Source organism: Rhinoraja longicauda, chromosome 4, assembly GCF_053455715.1.
Source record: "Rhinoraja longicauda isolate Sanriku21f chromosome 4, sRhiLon1.1, whole genome shotgun sequence".
In the NCBI taxonomy this organism is placed as follows: domain Eukaryota; kingdom Metazoa; phylum Chordata; class Chondrichthyes; order Rajiformes; family Arhynchobatidae; genus Rhinoraja; species Rhinoraja longicauda.
Window position 1 is genome coordinate 66,853,001 of NC_135956.1, and position 22,444 is coordinate 66,875,444.

The 22,444-nt window shown below is 50.5% G+C and overlaps 1 protein-coding gene across 5 annotated transcripts in view; it reads right to left on the reverse strand.

Moving 5' to 3' along the window:
• LOC144592814 (arf-GAP with GTPase, ANK repeat and PH domain-containing protein 3-like) overlaps positions 1–22,444 on the reverse strand; it is a 301,655-nt gene that overhangs the window by 119,723 nt on the left and 159,488 nt on the right. For all 5 annotated transcript variants that reach the window (XR_013547177.1, XM_078397926.1, XM_078397928.1 and 2 more), the window contains exons 3-9: positions 21,167–21,254; positions 17,472–17,557; positions 15,980–16,121; positions 13,836–13,970; positions 10,142–10,269; positions 7,275–7,427; positions 5,614–5,706 (exon numbers count right to left, since the gene is read on the reverse strand). Coding sequence is in view for 4 of the 5 variants with exons in the window: in XM_078397926.1 (XP_078254052.1) it covers positions 5,614–5,706; positions 7,275–7,427; positions 10,142–10,269; positions 13,836–13,970; positions 15,980–16,121; positions 17,472–17,557; positions 21,167–21,254 (825 nt within the window). In the remaining variant the exon portion in view is untranslated. The remainder of the gene's footprint in view (positions 1–5,613; positions 5,707–7,274; positions 7,428–10,141; positions 10,270–13,835; positions 13,971–15,979; positions 16,122–17,471; positions 17,558–21,166; positions 21,255–22,444) is intronic.

Consider the following 22,444-nt stretch of genomic DNA (forward strand, 5'->3'; position numbering starts at 1 on the left):
AGACATTCACCCGATCTCCTTTACAACTACCCAGCCACTCCGGGCTTTGCCACAACTGAAATTTCTTAACCGGAGCGACAGTGGTAGAATTTCCTCCCCATCTGTGCACGGTGGCACAGCGGTAGAGTTGGACATTGGGTGCAGGAGTTGAGGGGTATTGTTAAAGGGGATGGAACTTCATGTTCCAGGTGTACAAGACACTGGTAAGGCCACATTTGGAGCACTGTGTACAGTTCTTGTCACTCTGCGATCAAACTGGAGGCGGTACAGTGGCTGAGAGCTGCAGCCTCACAGCGCTATAGACCCGGATTCGATCCTGACCTCGGGTGCTGTCTGTGTGAGTTTGCACGTTCTCCCTGTGACCGCGTGGGTTTTCTGTGGGGGCTCTGGTTTCCTCCCACACTCCAAAGACGTACAGGTTTGCATGTTAATTGGCTTCGGTAAAGATTGTAAATTGTCCCCAGTGTGTGTAACAGTGCTAGTGTACAGGGTGATCACTGGTCGGCACAGACTCAGTGGGCTGAAGGGCCTGGTTCAATGCTGAATCTCTCGTCTAAAAAGTCTACAATCTGTCATACAGCATAGATACAGGCCCTTCGACTCAACTTGTCCATATCAACCAAGATGCCCCATCTAAGCTAGCCCCGACCCATCTAAACCTTTCCTATCCATGTATCTTTCCAAATGTTCTTTAAATGTTGTTATAGTACCTGCCTCAACTATTTCCTCTGGCAGCTCGTTCCACACACCCACCACCCTCAGCGTGTGATAGTTGCCTCTCAGGTTCTATTCAATCTTTCACCCCTTACCTTAAATGTTTGCCCTCGAATTCTTATCATTCAAAATTCTACCCCAGTGTTAAAAACGTGCTCAGTTTCCACAGCCATACGTTTGTCGAGTTTTACAGCAGAGATGTAAACCCTTCTGCCCAACCTGTCCAAGCCCACCATGCCTACCTAGGCTAGTCCCATATCCATCTGAACCCTTCTTCCGTCCGGTCCACCAGAGGTAGTGACCTTCCCACCATCGAAGGGATCTACAGGAGACGCTGCCTCAGAAAGGCAGCCGGCATCATCAGAGACCCACGCCACCCTGGCCGCGCTCTCATCTCACTGCCACCATCGGGAAGATGTTTAAGTTGAGAAGATCAACGCACAGAGTGGACCTGGTGGGATTCCGTCGGGGAATGTTTTCTCCTCTACTCTCCTTTAAACATCTCTTCACATCTTCCTCAAAAGACCCATTCTCACTCTCCCACAACTACTCTCCAAAGTCGTTCAGAACCTGTGGCCAACTACTCTTCAATCTTCAGGGTCAGGTTTTAACCCCACATCTACATTCGTAACTTTCAGCTCCTCTCAGCCTCTGCTGCCGATCCCTCAGCGATCAGGCTATACTCTAACTCATCCACACACACATTCACCAAGGGAAATCTCGCTGCATTAAAGGCATTATATAAAAGAGGCTGTTGTTAATACTCATACTGTGCTAATAAAAGTCAGATAGAAAGTAACACAGTGAGGAAAAAAAACACAAAGTGCTGGAGTAACTCAGCGGGTCAGGCAGGCAGCATCTCTGGAGGACATGTTTCGTGTTAGGACTATTCTTCAGAGCTACACCGTTACACAGTGAGTACCATGGACCGTGAACAACAAGCCTCTTCACAGTTATAGTGCATGACCCTCAGTGAATGTAAACAGGGAATTTAAACAGCTACAGGAAGAGGAAAGGTTTAGAAGGATATGGGCCAAACGCAGGCAAATGGGACTAGCTTAAGATGGGCATGTTGGTTGGCATGAAAAAGTTGGGCTATAGGGTTTATTTCCACGCTGTATGACTCTGAGACTCTAACCATTAGCATGAATGAACAGAAATTCTGTATAATTGTCCTAAAAGCAACCACTCATTTGACAAGAAACTGCAGATGCTGGGATCCTGAGCAAAACACAAAGTGCTGGAGGAACTCAGCACGTCAGGCAGCATCTGTGGCAGGAATGGACAGATGATGTCTCAGATCAGGACACTTCTTCAATGTGATGACTATCATTCTGAAGAAAGGTCCTAACCTGAAAAGTTATCTGTCTATTACCTCCACAGATGCTGCCAGACCTGCTGAGTTCCTCTCCGGCTTTGTATATAACAACTGAAGGCAGAATCCATCCCTTCAAGCGTTCTATCTTCCTGAGCACAGAAACCCTCACTCCCTCCCAACCTAACCATTCTCCATCTTATACCAGCTGCATGGGAGGGAGCATTGGAGCAGGTTTTCTCCTGTGTGGGGTGGAAGGAAACCCCAAATGCAGGGTAATCTGGACCCAGGGTCGCAGAGGGGCGAGAGGGAGAGTAGTTGAGGGATGTGATCAGGACGGAGCCAAGACATGAATCTCTTGCTTGCAACTTGAAGCTTGGCACTCTGCAACAGTCTAAGGTAGTTCTGTTCCGGATGGCAGGGTGAGACAGTTTTACTGAGCTCCGCAGAGCTAAATTAAAACTCCCCGCTTCGTTTCCTGGGGCTAGGAGCTGAAACTGGAGCAATTAATGAAATTGTTCTGATCCAAGACGTCAGGGAGAGGTTGTAGCAAGAACACTCGCGTGAGGTGCCACAGCTGATTGGTGGGGCCCTGTGAAGTCCTGTTCTCTCTGCCTGCACTGGGAGCTCCCACTGAGGCAGCCAGTACCGACCGGCCTCACTTCTCCGCACGGCTTCGATGGCAATGGCGATGATGGTGAAGGCAATGATGGCGATGGGTGTTGTCCAGGCTCACCCTCCACACGATGTGCAGGCGCTAAAGAGCAGCAGGCTCGGCCTGGCCTTTAACCTCGCACCTGCCCGCTCGCTCGCTCGCACGCATTCTGCCACCAACACAATGGGAACACTGCTCTCAGCAGACACCCCGACCCCCGGACAGAAGGACACAAAGACATTGCAAAGCGGTGCGTGCAGGCTGAGATATCAGAATGTGCAGAGCTCCATCCCACCGAGGCACGGTGAGATACGAGCGTTTGGTACTCGTTGATATTCAGAAACATTGACAAATGTGGAAAGATGCTGGTACACAGACAGACAAGATTTCAAGCTTTCACTTCCCCCTCCTGCCCCGGCCAGCGAAAGGCTGAAAATCAGTGCCAAATGGTCACTCAGAAATACAAACGGATCAACAATGGAAGAGCCGTGACAAGCGGGCAAATTCAGCGCATTCTCACACCAACAGCAATCAAAACCACAAATTAAATCAGAATATAAATAACTGGAACAGAAAGGAGTTGGGAGGAGGGTGCCAGGCTGTACGATTCCTATCATACAGCCTCTCCTGGCCATTTAATCCACTGCTTCCAACACTGCCTTCTGCTACTTCACTGGTTTGGTACCTCAGGGTGCAGGTCAGGGACTGGAGAGGTGTTTGCAGCCAATCATCCCCATCTCCGGGGCAATCCCCATCAGAATGGCCTCGTAATTTACCACACACGCTACTAATAGGTCCAACACATGTTGCTAAAATGTCTATACATGTGCCAACACATTCATTGAACACATACATGACGAATGCACCCATTAAACACACACGCCACTAACATACGCATTAGTCACACACCATCCACATGTCCAATCGTCACACATGCTGGCAGCACACCCATTGGGACAAGTGTTAATACATTCATTAAACACAAACATTGCCAACAAACCCATTAAACATACCTGCAACCAACACATCCATTAACTGTCCATGCTGCCAACACACCATAGACACACACCAACATGCCCATTAGATACACACACTATCGCATTACCCATTACACATGCCACCTACACGCTCTTTAGATGCACACGCCAAAAACACATTCAACAATATATCCATTAAACACATGCCATCAACACGCCCATTAAACACACATGCCATCAGCACGCCCATTAAACACACATGTCAACACACCCATTAGGCACACATGCCACCAACACACCCATTAGGCACACATGCCACCAACATGCCCATTAGACACATGTCAACGCCATGCCCATTAGACTGTACTTTCACTGTGCACCATCAACATAGCCACAAACAGAGCAGACGCCATCGACGTTACCAACACGCACATACAAACAACATCCCATCAATACATACACACATTGGAATGCATGGATCACCACACATGCTATGAACAGCTCATACACAAGTTACAAACGCGGGAGATAACAGAGTAAAAGGCAGAAAACTACATGGTGAGCAGCAACAGAGGGTTGATCGGGCATGTGGGCAAGTCTTTGAAGTTGCAGGCTTGTTCAGAGAGTGGTTTGTAAAACAAGCGGGATACTGAGATTCATAAAGGAGCAGAGTAAAATGCAGAACGATTACGCTGAGTGTTTAGAAACCTCTGGTTAATTGTGGAATTGCATCCAATTGTGACAAGAACTGTTTTGGAAGCAGCTGAAGGTTGAAGAGAGGGTGCAGGAGTAATAGTTGGGTTCCAGGGTTGAAGGATTTCAGATCCAAGATTAGACTGGAGAAGCTGAGCTTTTCCATCAGGACCAATGAAGGGTAAACAGCGTAAACAATGGTCAGATTCTGTTCCCACGGGAATCAAGAAGCTGGAAGTGAAGAGGACAGAGAGTGCAGAGTGATAGAATTGGTCGAAGGTTGCAGAGAAATTGAGAAGCACATTTGATGGGAAAGGTCAAAATGACACAATTTGCTGTAAATACACGTGGTATGGACCACCCCTTAAACACACACATACAGTACACGCACATATACCCCACGCACTTACACCGCACGCACTTACACACCACGCACACATCCCAAACATACAACACACAAACATATGTCACAAACATACTGCACACATACACACACAGCACACACACACACATAAATTGCAAACATACAGCACACACACACACACAACCAGAAACATACAGTACATACACTGGGGAAATGCTTGTGATGTATCTGCAGGAGACACACCCAATATAACCCACTGTCTAACAAACAATTCACAGAGAAGGCACATTCCAAGCCAGCGACACTCAGAGTTTTCACTCCGTTCAAGCGGGGAACAAGCACAGACACACTCCTGAAGCATCACTCGACCAGCAACGTTTCATGGTAAGATATTGGAGGTAGAGAGAGAAGCAGCCACTGAGTGCGGGACTCCCATCAGGCAGTGGCGTGGGTGAGCACCGACCCACCTGCTGCCCAGTGTGTGCCGACCCTGGGCCCTCGATGAACCACACACCTGCACCTTGTGGTACAAACCCCTGCACTCACTCCCTGCCTCAGCAGACAAGACCCTTGGCTCACAGAGCCAGACCCCAGCATCTGCCTGGCCCCAGGGAGGCGATAGGGAACTCCCTGGGCATTGGTGGGGCATGTCGCTCCTGCCGTCATGGCAGTCCCTGCGGCCACTCCAGCATTCCCCATCGCCCGGACTCTCCACCTGCCCAGCAGGTTTGTCCAGCTCACTGCCACAGGACAGAGGCTCCACAGCAGGATCTTCCACATGGGGTTAAAGTGGACCTGCTCCCCCCCTCGCTCCCGGGACCAGGGATGTTGACGGCCCTGACATTCCCAGACAAGTGCCAGAGAGGCAAACCCCGGCAACAACAGTACTCCTTACCTGTTTGATGGGGATAGCTCGTCCACTCCCAATGTTGTCGGTCTTACCATCCAGGCTCTTCTTGTCCTTGTCAGTGTCACTGCCCTTCCGAGACTGAAGTAAATGGAGGGGAAGGAAGATAAAGGCCCTGCCGAAGGTCGGCGGACGGCTGCACCTACACCCTGGGTCTGCTGACAGCAACTCCCCAACCCACAGACAGCCCCCAGGAACACACTCAAACCCCCACCCCCGCCAGACACTCCCCCCACCAAGCACACTGTGGGAGGGGCAGTATTGATGGAGTGCCACACTGTGGGAGGAGCAGCACTGTGGGAGTACCGGCAGTGTGGGGGGGGTGGCAGTGTGGGGGGGGGCAGTGTGGGGGGGGCGGCAGTGTGGGGGGGGGCGGCAGTGTGGGGGGGCGGCAGTGTGGGGGGGGGGGCGGCATTGTGGGGGTGCGGCACATTGGGGGGTCAGCACTGTGGGGGGGCGGCACTGTGGGGGGGGGTGGTACTGAGGGAGGGGCGGCACTGTGGGAGGGGTGGCACTGAGGGAGGGGTGGTACTGTGGGGGGGCGGCACTGTGGGGGGGGTGGCACTGTGGGGGGGCGGCACTGTGGGGGGGTGGTACTGAGGGAGGGGCGGCACTGTGGGGGGGCGGCACTGTTGGGGGGTGGCACTGTGGGGGGGCGGCACTGTGGGGGGGGCGGCACTGTGGGGGGGGGTGGTACTGAGGGAGGGGCGGCACTGTGGGAGGGGTGGCACTGAGGGAGGGGTGGTACTGTGGGGGGGCGGCACTGTGGGGGGGGTGGTACTGAGGGAGGGGCGGCACTGTGGGGGGGCGGCACTGTTGGGGGGTGGCACTGTGGGGGGGCGGCACTGTGGGGGGGGCGGCACTGTGGGGGGGGGTGGTACTGAGGGAGGGGCGGCACTGTGGGAGGGGTGGCACTGAGGGAGGGGTGGTACTGAGGGAGGGGCGGTACTGAGGGAATGCTGTGCTTTGGGAGGGCCACACTGTGGGAGGGGCGGCACTGAGGGAGGGGCGGGTACTGAGGGAGGGGCGGTACTGAGGGAGTGCCACACTGAGGGAGGGGCAGTACTGAGGGAATGCCACACTGTGGGAGGGGTGGAAATGTGGGTGGGGCAGTACTGAGGGAGTGCCACACTGTGGGAGGGGCAGTACTGAGGGAGGGGCGGCACTGTGGGGGGGGGGGCGGCAGTGAGGGAGGGCCACACTGAGGGAGGGGCAGTACTGAGGGAGGGCCACACTGTGAGAGGGGCAGTACTGAGGGAGGGCCACACTGAGGGAGGGGCGGTACTGAGGGAGGGGTGGTACTGAGGGAGGGGCGGTACTGAGGGAGGGGTGGTACTGAGGGAGGGGCGGCACTGAGGGAGGGGCGGTACTGTGGGAGGGGCGGTACTGAGGGAGAGGCGGCACTGTGGGGGGGGGGGGGCGGCACTGAGGGAGGGCCACACTGTGGGAGGGCCAGTACTGAGGGAGTGCTGCGCTTTGGGAGGGGCAGCATTGATAAATGCTGGAGCAGAGGTAAGTGAGGAGTGTCACTGGACACACAGGCACAGGGTCCAACAGTCCAACAGTCTGTATGGCCATCTCCAGCCCCTCCTCTCTCTCTCTCTCTCTGTGTAATGGACCCGGGCAGCCACAGGCTTCTTGCTACTCACTGTGAAGATGTTGGAACGGCGTTTGGACTGCTTGCGGACGGGGGTGGGAGTGCTGGAGGCGGCGATTGTTTCAATTCGCAGTTCCTTCTGGCTCATACTTGGCGTGGATGGGACGGATGAGGAGTAGTCACTGAAGACCCCTCCATTAGCAGCCTGTGGAGATCACATCAGATTAAAGCCCACCAGCAGATCAATATCACCCCCTGGTGATGTTCATGCAGCTCAAAAACCTGCCTTCCATATTCATCCACCTTACACCCACCTGGCCTCAGCTCATTGACAGTAAACTCCTTCCAGTCCTCGAGTCAGACGGTATAGAAACAGGCCCTTCAGCCCAACTTCATAAGTTCATAAGTCATCGGAGAACAATTAGGCCATTGACTAATCATCACGCAGGATCGATCTTTCCCTCACAACTCCATTCTCCTGCCTTCTCCCCGTAATCTTAAACCTATGTCCTCTAGTTCTTGATTTTCCTAGGATTATAGAAGGTGCTTTAGAAATACAGATCGTTCTAAACGTAAGGGTGTCGGGAGATGAGGGTAACTAAGGAAGAGAAGAGTTCCCTTGAGGATAAATGTGGTCACCCATGTGTCGGCCACAGGAGATGGGCAAGGAATTAAGGTACGAGAATAGTGATGTCCAAAAAAATATCCATATTACAGAAGAGGTGTTGGCAATCTTAAGGTACTGTAAGGTGGATAAATCCCCAGGGTCTGATCAGGTGTGTCCTTGGCCCGTGTGGGAAGTCAGGGAAGAAGCTGAATTCCCACACTGATATTTGCAACATCTTTAGCTAAAGAAGGTAGTTAGTGTTGTGTGTTTATTTAGGAAGACCTGCATGAACTAGCCTGGGAACTACCAGCTGACGTCAGTGGTGGGTAAGCTTTTCATTGTATCTTGGTACACGCGGCAATCATCTAAACACAAACTCACGTTGTTGGAGGGGTTTCCGAGAGGCAGGAACACCAGCATTTGGAAAGGCATGAACTAATTCGGGATAATCAGCATGGCAGGAGTTGTCTGAGGAAGGGTCTTGACCCGAAACATCACCTATTCCTTTTCTCCAGAGATGCTGTCTGACCCGCTGAGTTACTCCAGCTTTTGTGTCTATACTCAGCATAACTTTGTCTGTGGGAAAATGTGTCTCACAAATCTGATAGTTTTTTTTAAGCAGTCACTAAGATGATTGATGAGGGCAAGGCTGCCTGCATTTGGCCCATATCCCTCTAAACCTATCCTATCCATGCACCGGTCTAAATGCTTCTTAAACGTGGCGATAATACTGACTCAACTGACTCAACTGCCTCCTCCGGCAGCTTGTTCCCTTTGTGGAAAAATGTTACCCATCTGGTTCCTATTAAATCTTTCCCCCCTCACCTTAAATCTATAGTTGACAGAGTGGTAAAGACAGAGGTAGATAGAGTGGTGAACAAGGTTCATGGTATGCTTGGTTTCATGGGCACTGAGTATGAGAGTCAGGATATAATTGTTATTTTGCATTTGGTTGTACAGGACTTTGGTTAGGCCACATTTGGAGTATTGCATGCAGTTCTGGTCTCCTCATTACAGAATGGCTGTGAGGCTTTGGAAAGGGTGCAGAGGCAATTTACCAGAATGCTGCCTGGATTAGGGGGTATTAGCTACAGGGAGAGTTTGGACAGAGTTGGATTATTTTCTCTGGAATGCCAGAGATTGTGGGGAGACTTGATGAAAGTATATAAAATTATGAGAGGCATAGATGGAGTAGACAGTCATAACCTTTTTTTCCAGGATGGAAATGTCAAATACAAGAAGGCACAGCTTTGAGGCGAGAAGGACTTTGTTTAAAGGAGATGTGTGGGGCATTCTTTTTACACAGAAGGCGGTGAATGCCTGGAACATGCTGCTGGGGGTGGTGGTGGAGGAGGCAGATACTATTGTGGCATTTGAGAGACTTTTGGATAGGCACAGGAATATGCAGGGAATGGAGGGATATGGGCTTGGCATCATGTTTGTTACAGATGTTGTGGGCAGAAAGGCCTGTTCTTGTACTGTACTGTTTTAGTTTTAGTTTTCGAGATACAGCGAGCAAACATGCCACTGAGTCTGCACTGACCAGTGATCCCCGTACACAAGCACTATTCGAAACACTGGGGACAAGTTACAAAGTTTTAATCAAGGTCAATTAACATACAAACTGTGGGAGGAAACCAGAGCACCCGGAGGAAACCCACACAGTCAAAGGGCGAACGTACAAACTCTGTACAGATCATACCCAAGGCCAGGGTCGAACCCGGGTCTCTGGCACTATAAGGCAGCAACTCTGCGGCGCCCTGTTCTATGTTCTAATTTCTTTACCCCCCAGTTCAATAGACAGTAGACAATAGGTGCAGGAGGAGGCCATTCAGCCCTTCGAGCCAGCACCGCCATTCAATGTGATCATGGCTGATCATTCTCAATCAGTACCCCGTTCCTGCCTTCTCCCCATACCCCCTTACTCCGCTATCCTTAAGAGCTCTCTCTAGCTCTCTCTTGAATGCATTCAGAGAATTGGCCATCTGGTTCCTATTAAATCTTTCCCCCCTCACCTCTGAGGCAGAGAATTCCACAGATTCACAACTCTCTGACTGAAAAGGTTTTTCCTCATCTCCGTTCTAAATGGCCTACCCCTTATTCTTAAACTGTGGCCCCTTGTTCTGGACTCCCCCAACATTGGGAACATGTTTCCTGCCTCTAACGTGTCCAATCCCTTAATAATCTTATATGTTTCAATAAGATCCCCTCTCATCCTTCTAAATTCAACGTCAAACACGGCAGCTGATATACAGTGAAAACACCGCCCCAGCATGACTCAGATGTGTAGTGTACAGACAGCGATGGCTCACCTGGTTGATGTGCACAGATGGGATGGAGGCGTTGGGAACGGAGGAGTGACTGGGAGAGTTCGGCAGAGACTTGCAGGGTCCAATCGATAACTGCTGCTTCTTCCGTAACGCCACGATCTTCTGAGCCACTGGACAAGAGAAGAGCAGACAATGTTGGGACTGAGCAGATCAGTATCCACGTGGATCTCGTACACAGGCTCAGCTTCACAACTTTCCCTACACACTGAGACTGCAGATGCTGCAAGCTGGAGCTAACAGCGAGTGGCTGGAGGAACTCAGCGCATCAGCCAGCATCCATGGTGGCAGCGGCGTGGCCGGCACCTCGCGTCGACCCCCTGCGTCAGGACTGAGAGAGTCGAAAGTTCAATCCTGATGCAGGGTCCTGACCCGAAACATCACATAACGTTTCACTCCACAAATGCTACCCGACCCGCTGAGTTCCTCCAGCAGCCTGTTTGCTTCCCCCGCATATTGACTCTGGTGCGGTGTGTGTCTAACTCCCAGCAGTAGCCAATGCTGAGAGTCAGTGGTCGATTCACCTCCGACCAGGGTAATCCAATTATCTCCTCTGCTCATCTGCCCAAAGCTGCAGAACGCTCTGTTGACATTTTCTGTCCATAACTAAATTCTGAGACTATTGGTAGTCCAACTTCACAGAGGGTAGGACAGGGAGACTGCAGAAAGTTAATAAGAAACAAGGGCAGAAACAAGACTGCCACATCTTACACACATCATACATTCTCAAAGAAAGCTCCTCAACACCTCTACCTACTTTGAAGATTAAGGTGATTCCGTAAGTCGAACAAATTATCAAACGTCTACAGGTGTACGGTGGAGAACAAACTAACTGGTTGCATCGCGTTGGGAAGGAACTGCAGATACTGATTATACTGAAGATAGACACAAAAAAGCTGGAGTAACCTAGTAGGTCAGGCAGCATCTCCGGAGAAAAGGAATCGGTGACGTTTTGGGTCTGAAGAAGGGTTTCGACTCAAAATGTCACCTGTTCCTTTTCTACAGTGATGCTGCCTGACCCGCTGAGTTACTCCAGCACTTTGTTTATAACTGGTTGCATCACTGGTTCGGCAATTCCAACACCCAGGAATGAAGGGGATTACAGAGAGTGGTGGACACTGCCCGGTCTATCATGGGTGCTGACCCACTCACCATTAAAGGGATCTACAGGGGTCTCTGCCTCAAAAAGGCAGCCAGAATCATCAGAGACCCACACCACCCTGGCCACGCTCTCATCTCGCTGCTATCATTGGGAAGGATCAAGAAAACTGTGACCTCCAGATTCAAGATCAGCCCGAAGAAGCGTCCTGACCCAACACATCACTATCCATATCTTCCAGAGATTTGCCTGACCCACTGAGTTATTCCAGAACTTTGTGGGGGGTTTTTGTAAACGAGCATTTGCAGTTCTGTGTTTCTTCAACAACAACTTCTACCCAACAACCAAATAGGCTCTTGAACACCACACAAAACTAACCTCAGCAACTGTGATCTCCTATGGACTGTGTGCTTCATTGCACTACGGTCTTTGGTTTTGCGCTGTTACAGTTACCTAGTACTGTATTACAGTTAATTTATTGTATTGTTGATTATTATTTATAGTATCTGTCTGCATTGCATTAACATGGCTGTGAAGTTACAAGAAGTAAGATTGTTACAAAATGCCGGAGTAACTCAGCGGGTCAGGCAGCATCTCTGGAGAGCTGAATTACTCCAGCACTTTGTGTCCTTCTTTGTAAACCAGGATCTGCAGTTCCTTGTTTCTGTAAGTAAGAATGGCATTGTTCTGTTGCCAGTCCAGATGACAATAACATTCTCTCCTCTCTCTCGCTATCCTCAGTCTGAGGGGAATCCAGCCACAGCTGCAGTTCCACAGTCCACCAGTGCAGGGCAATAGTGAGCGCTGTGGCTGCAGCTGCTCCACACCGCCATCTGCAGGAGATCGCAGCAGCCGCGGTTTTTAAACAACTCGCAACTCAGCTGACCGGAGAGCTCCATCCTGAGGACTGTTGTAACCCAAACAGTTCGCAAATGGGAAACGGGACTGTCTGTCGGTATGTATAAGATACGAGAGACTGAAGATGCTGGGATCTGGAGCAACAATCAGTCAGCAGATTGAGCAAAATACAGAGTGCTGGAGTAACTCAGCGGGTCAGGCAGCATCTCTGGAGAGCATGGATAGGGGAACATTTCGGATCGGGATCTTTCTTCAGACAAATTTCCCTCCACTAACCATTTTCCTTCCCCTGGCGGGACTTGTCCTCTCCCTCAACAACCTCAAAAACAAACGGTCTGAAGAAGGGTCCCGTCCCGAGACTTCACCTATTCCTTTTCTCCAGTAACCTGCTAAGTTACTCCAGCTTTTTGTGTCTATCCAGCAGCATAAATATTGATCTCTCCAACTTCAAGAAACTCCCTCTCCCCGTCCCTCCCCCACTCTAGTTCTCCTACGTTTCACTGTCCTCCTGATTAATTGTACTGTCTGTATGCCTTGTTGTCATCTTCTCCTCAGCCAACAATGAACCTTTGTAGATTTCCTTGATCACCATCTGCTTTGATTTCTTTTCACACTTTACATGCTCTTTGTACCCTCCCATATCCAATTTCCCTCTCCCCTAACTCTCAGTCTGAAGAAGGGTCTCGACATGAAACATTGCCCATTCCTTCTCTCCAGAGATGCTGTCTGTCCCGCTGAGTTACTCCAGCTGTTTGTGTCTGTCTTTGAAATGTCATGAGTGTTTAATTGCCATATGTACCGACAACTGAACAATTCAATTCTTTCTCGCAGCAGCATAACAGGCCTGTAAATGCAATACATAAACATAATACATAATCAACAACATTTCAATAGAAGTTCAAAACTGCTATATTTGATCTTGAGAAAACGACAAAGTGCTGGAGTAACTCAGTGGGTCAGGCAGCATCTCCAGAGAACATGGATAGGTTCAAAGTGCTGGTGTAACTCAGTGGGTCAGGCAGCATCTCTGGAGAACATGAGGAGGTACAAAGTGTTGGAGTAATTCAGTGGGTCAGGCAGCATCTCTGGAGAACAGATTGATGACGTTTCGGGTGGGGATCCTTCTTCAGGTGGATTGTGTCTCCAGATTTCATCCTGACCTGTTTTGCTGCTTGCAAAATGTTACCACAGTACGGCGCCACCTCAGAAAGCGTGTCAGGCTTTGTGCATCTGTGGCATCTGTGGAGGGAACGGGCAGATGATGTTTCTGCAGCACTGTGTTTCGTGCTCAAGGCTACAGCATCTGCAATTTCTTGTATCTCCAATCAGCAGATTGTTTGTAGTTTAATAAAATCCTAGGCCATCGAAATCCAATATGTGTGAACTCAGCCACTCGGATCCTCCTGCAAGATGTGGTGACGTTGCCACAAGCTGAGTTGCCACAGGGCAGGACGCTCCCACAGCCCCGACACCCAGCAAGCTCACCCCGCCACTCTCCCACACCCTCGTACGGGGTGGTACATGGGCTGGGTGCTGGGAACCTGGGCACACTCTGTCCTTTGTGCTAAACACTAACAGAAAACAAAGATAACGTACAGAACGAAACAAAGTGAAGGGAGCACCGCTATTAGAAGGGGAGAGGTCAGAAGGACGGGGGGAGACGATATTTACAGCCGGAGGAGCAGCAAGGAACGGCCGGCGTGAGCAGTAAGCAAACATTACCATCCTGGAAGACACGCTCCACGTTGAGCCCATAGGTGGCGCACGTCTCGTAGTACGTGCACCGCTTCAGGTCGTTAGACAGCTTCCGTGCACGAGCATCGTCGATCACCCGAGGGTTGGTCGCACTGATCGCATCTGACAAATAGAGCACAGAGGCACTCAGCTTACAGCCACCGGTCACAGCCACTTCGACCCACCGTGTCCATGCTACCCCCCCCCCCCCCCCCGCTCACCTAACAACAGCTGCAGGATTGGCCTCTCTCACGCTCGTTCCCCCCACAGTAACCCTCCAACCATCCCTCCATCAACTGCTGATCACACATCCACTTACTCCTTACAATAGACAATAGACAATAGGTGCAGGAGGAACTGTGGCCCCTTGTTACACCACTCAAAGACTCAGGTGATGTTTATGTTTTACTTGAGCCTCCTTCCATCCATTCTCAATACACAATAGACAATCCTTCACTATTTTTTTCCTTGTATGTTTACCAAGGTTTTACTTAGGTTCATCAATACACTTCACTCTGAGGTGAGAGCTACACATTCTCATCACACTCCTAATAAGGGTACAACCAGGGCGGCACAATAGACAATAGGTGCAGGAGGAGGCCATTCGGCCCTTCGAGCCAGCACCACCATTCAATGTGATCATGGCTGATCATTCTCAATCAGTACCCCGTTCCTGCCTTCTCCCCATACCCCCTGACTCCGCTATCCTTAAGAGCTCTATCTAGCTCTCTATCTATGCATTCAGAGAATTGGCCTCCACTGCCTTCTGAGGCAGAGAATTCCACAGATTCACAACTCTCTGACTGAAAAAGTTTTTCCTCATCTCAGTTCTAAATGGCCTACCCCTTATTCTTAAACTGTGGCCCCTTGTTACACCACTCAAAGACTCTGCTTCCACCACCCTTTGACAAAGAGGAATCAAAGACCCAACTGTCTGATAGGAAAATAAATGACCTTATCACAGTTTTAAATGGGTACATCTTATTTTTAAACCATTATCTCAAATTCTTGACAATCCTACCAGAAATAAACATCCTCTCCACATCCAATCTGTCACGATCACTCAGGTCCTTACCTTTCAATCAAGGCAACCCTCTCTCTTCTAAACTCCAAGCCCAACGTGTCCCCCTCGTGATTTTATACACCTCTGCAAGATCACCCCACAGCCTCTTGCACTGAATCAAGTCCTAGCCTGCCCAACCTCTCCTGAAAGCTCAGGCCCCTTGACTCCTAGCAACATCCTTGTACTACTACTACACCCTCGAACTTCATAGACTTGGGGGTATTGGTTTTGTTTTATTGCACTATTATTGTTTGTTTGTATTATATATGCACGTGTGCGTGTGTAGATATATATATATATTAAAAATTCTATAAAATGTAAAAAATTCGATAAAATAGGAAAAATATATTTGGAAAAACTCAGTCTGGGGACCCCAGATTTTAAAGAACTAGACGATGTATCAAAACTAAGAATAATCCTTGGTGAAGGAAATACGGCACATCTTGGCGCACAATAAGTAACAGCATGCCACAACCTGAGAGACAGTGAATGACCAACATGTACATATACACTCATACATAAATTGACACTAAGGAAATTAATATCGACCTACTAAACGTGCTACCTTGCTGTACTGTTTACAACTACAAGAACGAGTAGCAATCAATCAAAAGGCTATAAATGTATTGCGTAAATATATATATATATGTACAGGGGCATATCGACCCATGCATTGTATACTTGTTTTTATATTCATGCATTTTAAATATGTATGTTATGTTCTATACTTTGGCAATATAATGATGTATCTTATCATGCCAATAAAGTATTTTAAATTGAAATTGAAATTGAATATATATATATATATATATATATATATATATATATATATATATATGTGTGTGTGTATATGTATGTGTGTGTATGTGGGTGGGGGTTGTGGATGGGGGTGTGGGTGGGAGTGAGGGTGGGGGTTGTGGGTGGGGGTGTGGGTGGAGGGGGCTGCCTTTGTCCCTGGCAGGCCCTGACCACGGGCAGTGGGCAGAGCGCGGGGTGGGGGTTGTGGGTGGGAGTGTGGGTGGGGGTGGGGGGGCATTTGCCTCTGACAAAGCGGGCAGAACGGGCTTACCTTGGGTGCCCACGAGCACCATGGGGATCTCCGCTGTGTTGCGGTAGGTGGAGAGCCGCATGTAGTAATTGTAGACCGTCTGGAAACTGATCTCATCCTCCAGACTGAAGACGAAGATCACCGCATCCACCCAGGCAGCAAACTGTGGGCAACAAAGCCACCGTGGGGTGGAGAAGCAAGGTAAATACACTCCCCATGAGCCCGTCACCCCACCCCCTCCCACACCCCCTCCCCTCACTCCCATCCCCTTCACCCCTCTCTGCACCTCCGCCACTCCCAGCGCCTCCTCCACCACCCCCACCACTCCCCCTCCCCTCTCCATACCCACTTCCACCCCCCCAGAGCCCGACTGCCACCTCCTGACCCCAGCCCTCCTCCATTATCCATTCCCTCATAGACACAAAAGGCTGGAGTAACTCAGCAGGTCAGACTGCATCTCTGGAGAAAAGGAATAGGTGACGTTTTGGGTCTGTAGAGATGCTGTCTGACCCGATGAGTTACCACAGCTTTTTGTGTCTATTTTCGGTTTAATCCAGCATCTGAACTTCCTTCCTACACATCCATTCCCTCATCCCTGATCTCCAAACCACATTCCAAACTCTAGTTCCCCACACAGTCCAGCCATGATTGATTGATGGAGTAGACCTGATGGGCCGAATAGCCTAATTCTGCTCCTAGAATATATGGTCTCTCTGTGACTTCCCTGTCCCACGCGCTTAATGACGTTAAATCCTCTCCTCCTAGACCAAGAACAACCCCAACCCAAAATGCTAAGTGCTGGAGGAACTCAGCAGGCCAGGTAGCACCTGTGGAGGGAAAGGTCTATCCGTTTCCTTTGCTGAATTCCTCCCGCACTTTGTTTTTTTCCTCCCTCAAGCACTTGCAGTTCCTTACATCTGAGAACATCCCTAGGATTCCCAGCCCATCGCATCAATGGAATCCTTTTGGTAAATTTCTGCTGCCTCCTCTCCAAAGCCCCATGCCCTCACTACAGTGCCGTGCCTACAACTGCCCTGCTGCAGTCGGACCAGTGATCTATTCCTTGGAGCGCAGGATGAGGGGTGATCTTGTAGCATTGTATAAGATCATGAGGAGAAAAGATCGGGTAGACGCACAGTCTCTTGCCCAGAGTAGGGGAATCGAGAACCAGGGGACATAGGTTTAGGGTGAGGGGGGTGAAGATTTAATAGGAACCTGAGGTGTAACGTTTTCACTCAAAGGCTGGTGGGTGTATGGATCGAACTTCCAGAGGAGGTAATTTGAGGCAGTTGGTATTGCAACATCTAGGAAACATTTAGACAGTGCATGGATAGGACAGGTTTAGAGGGATATGGGCCAAACGCAGGCCAGGCAGATGGGATGTGTAGATGGGACATGTTGGCCAGTGTGGGCAAGTTAGGCCGAAGGGCCTGTTTCCATGCTCTATCACTCTATGACTCGAGCTCTGCAGCAGCAAGCCATGGGGGGAGGCAGTGAGAGTTCGCAGTCTCACCTGCACCTCGGGCGGCCCCCCTTCATCCCGGATCAGCAACAGGTAGCTCTGCCCGTCAACCACGATCTCCTTCTTAAACCGACCCCCTGCAAGATAGAAGAGGAGGATCAATGAGCCGCTATGCCCAGCCGGTGCCGCCATGCCCATCCAGTGCCGCCATGCCCATCCAGTGCCGTCATGCCCATCCAGTGCTGTCATGCCCATCCAGTGCCGCCATACCCATCCAGTGCCGCCATGCCCATCCAGTGCCACCATGCCCATCCAGTGCCGCCATGCCCATCCAGTGCCGCCATGCCCATCCAGTGCCATCATGCCAATCCAGTGCTGCCATGCCCAGCCAGTGCTGCCATGCCGACAATGCTGCCATGCCCAGACAATGCTGCCATGCCCAGACAGTGCTGCCATGCCCAGCCAGTGCCGTAATGCCAAGCCGGTGCTGCCATGCCCAGCCAGTGCCGTAATGCCCAGCCAGTGCCTTAATGCCCAGCCAGTGCCTTAATGCCCAGCCAGCCCCATAATGTCCAGCCAGTGCATGCTGGAAGGATGCTGGGGCCTTGAGGGTGGACAAGAACACTCTCGGCGAGCAGTGATTCCACCACTGGGAGAGAATGAAAAGGGCGGCATGATGGTGCAGCGGTAGAGTTGCTGCCTTACTGCTCCAGAGATCCGGATTCGATCTCGACTATGGGTACAGTCTGTACAGAGTTCGTACATTCTCCCTGTGACCAAGTGGATTTTCTCCGGGATCTCCGGTTTCCTCCCACACTCCAAAGACGTACAGGTTTGTTGGTTAATTGGCTTTGGTTAAATTGCCCCTAGTGTGTCAGATAGTGTTAGTGTGCGGGGATCGCCGGTCGGCATGGACACAGTGGGCCGAAGGGCCTGTTTCCACAATGTATTTCTAAACTATACTAAACTAATCTAAACTAAATGGGGAGATAATTCACCCCAGAGCCCACAGAGAGGGGAGAACTGACAAAGGAAGAGTTTGGCCCAGGGACATGCCCAAAAACAGGTTCAGTAGCAGGAGGGTCGGTGACATGAGCTTGCAGATTAACAGGGATCAGCAGAGGGGAATGAAACCAGTGGTTTTACACAGGGTATTATAGTCCGTGAGTCACACAGTATGGAACAGGCCCTTTGGCCCATCAGAACCAAGATGCCCCATGTAAGCTGGCCCCATTTTCCTATGCTTGGCCCATATCCCTCAAAATCTCTCATATCTGAAGAAGGATCCCGATCCAAAACGTCACCTATCCATGTTCTCCAGAGATGCTGCCTCACCCCAGTTACTCCAGCACTTTGTGTCTTTTTTTGTAAACCAGCATCTGCAGTCCCTAGTGTCTACAAGACTGTCCTATCACTGAGTTGTGAAACGTGTAACGTGGGGGGGGGGGGGCAGGGAAACAGATTCCACAGCAAATTTAAGAGCGAATAACTAAAGAAATTCTACAAAGCAGATGGTCATTCTATCAGCAGACCCAGAAACGATGTGCTGTCTGGTTCTGTGATTCTATGACTGGTGAATGTAAACTTGTGCCTTCTTGTTTTTAACATCCCTACCATGGGAAAAAGATTCTGACTGTCAAACACAACTAAGCCATCATAATTTTACGTTATTTTAACTCAATCGGGTCACAGACTTGGAGTGCAGGAGGATGGGGTGATCTTATGGAGGTGCACAAGATCATGAGAGGAATAGATTGGGGTAAATGCACTTTTGCTCAGAGAAAGGGGAATCGAGATCCAGAGGACATAGGTTTAAGGTGAGGGAGAAAGATTAAAATGGGAGTCAGAGGAGTCACTTTTTTACACAATGGTGGTGAAAGAAGCTGCCAAAGGAGATGGTTGAGGCAGGTATATCATTACGTTTAATTGACATTTGGACAGGTACAGGGATAGGATAGGTTTAGAGGGATATGGACCAAGTGCGGGCAGGTGGGACTAGTGTAAATGGGACATGTTGGCCAGCATGGGTGAGTTGGGCAGAAGGACCTGTTTCTGTACTGTAAGCTGTGACTGCTCAGCATTCCTCACTTCGGGAAAACAAGCGCGGCCGATCGCATCTCTTCCCATGAGTGAAGTTCTCCAGAGCTGGAGAATCTCGTCTGCACTCTCCCCAGCACAATCACATCCTCCTCGTGCTGTGGCGTAACTCAGCCACAGCCTCGTGTGGAAGGGGGTGGGTTCATAGGAGCTTTGAAGGCAAATTATTGCTTCCATGCAGAGAATGCTGATGAGTGAAGATCTCAGTGTTCCTGTACATCCATCACAACAGGTTAGTAGGCAGGGGGAGCTCATAGTTAGCAAGGCTAAATGGCAGATTGGCCTTTATTACAGTGGGGATGAAGTTTCGAAATAGGGTTGTATGGTAACAATACAACATATTTGCGCAGCGTTAGAGCTGCTACCTTACAACGCCAGAGATCCGGGTTCAATCCTAACTACGGGTGCTGTCTGTACAGAGTTTGTACGTTCTCCCCATGACCTGCGTGGGTTTTCTCTGGGTGCTTTGGTTTCTTCCCACACTCCAAAGACGCAGGTTTGTAGGTTAATTGGCTGCAGTAAAATTGTAAATTGTCCCTGGTGTGTAGGATAGTGTTAGTGTTAGTGATCGCTGGTCGGCGCGGACTCGGTGGGTTGTAGTGCCTGTTTTTGCATTGTATCTCTAAAGTCTAAAGTAAAGTTTAAAGTCTAACTGCAGTGTGTTGGGGATGTGGTCTGGACACAGTTTTGGTCCAGTTATTTGAAAGATACACCAGCATTGGAAGCAATTCAGAAGTGATTCAATGGGCTAACTCTGGGGATGTAAGGCTTGTCTATCAGTTGAGAAGAATGAAGGGTGATCATTGAATATATAGGAGCCTACAAGGGCAAGGCAGGGTAGGTGGTGGGGGCTTTCACAAGAGGTTCAGTCTCCAACTGGGGCATATTTACGAGATAAAGGGCTGGTTATTCCAGACTTTGTTTCACAGAAGACAGTCTTGCATGACAGAAACAGGCCCCCTCGGCCCATCACGTCAATGCTACCCATTGTACACATCAATACTAATTCCATTGACCTGTATCAGGTGGGCTACCTTCACTCTCTTAGTGATTGAAGTATTTAGTAGATACTATAATAGTGTTTGAGACTTTTAGATAGGCATGTGGATATGTAGGGATTGGAGGGACACGGATCACAAGCAGGCAGAGATTAACTTGAAATACATCATCAAAGGGCTCTTTCTCACACACACTCTCACACACACACACACTCTCACACACACACACACTCTCACACACACACACACTCTATCTCCCCCACACACACTCTCACACACACACACACTCTCACACACACACACTCTCACACACACACACACTCTCACACACACACACTCTCACACACACACACACTCTCACACACACACACACTCTCACACACACACACACTCTCACACACACACACTCTCTCTCTCTCTCACAAACACTCTATCTCTCCCACACACACTCTCACACACTCTCACGCACACTCACACTCACTCTCTCACACACTCTCACACACACACTCTCTCACGCACTCTCTCACACACACACTCTCACACACACTTTCTCACACACACTCACATACACTCTCACACTAACTCACTCTCTCAGACACACACACACACACTCTCTCTCAGACGCGCACACACACACACACACACTAATACCTTCAGGTGACTCCTCCTGCACGTAGGTCCCAGTCAGGTATCGGTGAACCAGAGCAGATTTGCCACTGGACAGGTTGCCGACGATTCCCTGATGAACAAAAACACAGGGAGTGAAGTCACGACACGGTGTCTCAAGTCTCCCTCAGAGTGAGACTGGGTCAAACACCGGGCACGTTGTGTGGGGGCAGCAGCTTCCCTCCCCTCCGTGACACCAGTGATCTGCGGCATTTCAACAACTACCCGGTAGATTCACCCATCACTTTACTTCTTGCTGTGAATTCCCAAATTTAGTTGATTCATTTTTCCAGCCTGCCCTCTTGGGGGAAATTGTGATGCAAGGGAGCACCGCACTGTGGGAGGGGCGGTGAGGGAGCGGTGCACTGTGGGAGGGGGGGTGAGGGAGCGCCACACTGTGGGAGGGGCGGTGAGGGAGCGGTGCACTATGGGAGGGGCGGGGAGGGAGCGTGGCACTGTGGGAGGGGCAGGGAGGAGGCGTGGCACTGTGGTAGGGGTGGTACTGAGGGAGCGCGCACTGTGGGAGGGGCGGTGAGGGAGCGCCACACTGTGGGAGGGGCGGTGAGGGAGCGCCACACTGTGGGAGGGGGGGTGAGGGAGCGCCGCACTGTGGGAGGGGTGGTACTGAGGGAGCGCGCACTGTGGGAGGGGCGGTGAGGGAGCGCCACACTGTGGGAGGGGCAGTGAGGGAGCACCACACTGTGGGAGGGGCAGTGAGGGAGCCGCACTGTGGGAGGGGAGGTGAGGGAGCGCCACACTGTGGGAGGGGCAGTGAGGGAGCCGCACTGTGGGAGGGGCAGTGAGGGAGCGCCACACTGTGGGAGGGCGGTACTGAGGGAGCGCCGCACTGTGGGAGGGGCAGTGAGGGAGCGGTGCACTGTGGGAGGGGTCACCCATCCTTTTTCTCCAGAGCTGTTGCTAGACCCGCTGAGTTACTCCTAACCTTAACTAACCCTGACCCCAATGCACTTTGTGTCCATCATCGGTATAAACCAGCATCTGCAGTTCCTTTCTATGCAAAGAATTAAACGAGTCAGGCTGCAGAAAGCTGGCAGTCCTGGTCAGGCTAACACCGCCTGTAACTGAGGCCTTGAGCAATCCATGGAGGAAAAGGAAAGGCACGTTCACCATTCAGGAGCAAGGTTTCTCTGGGGCACAATGGCTCCTATAGACAATAGACAATAGACAATAGGTGCAGGAGTAGGCCATTCAGCCCTTCGAGCCAGCACCGCCATTCAATGCGATCATGGCTGATCACTCTCA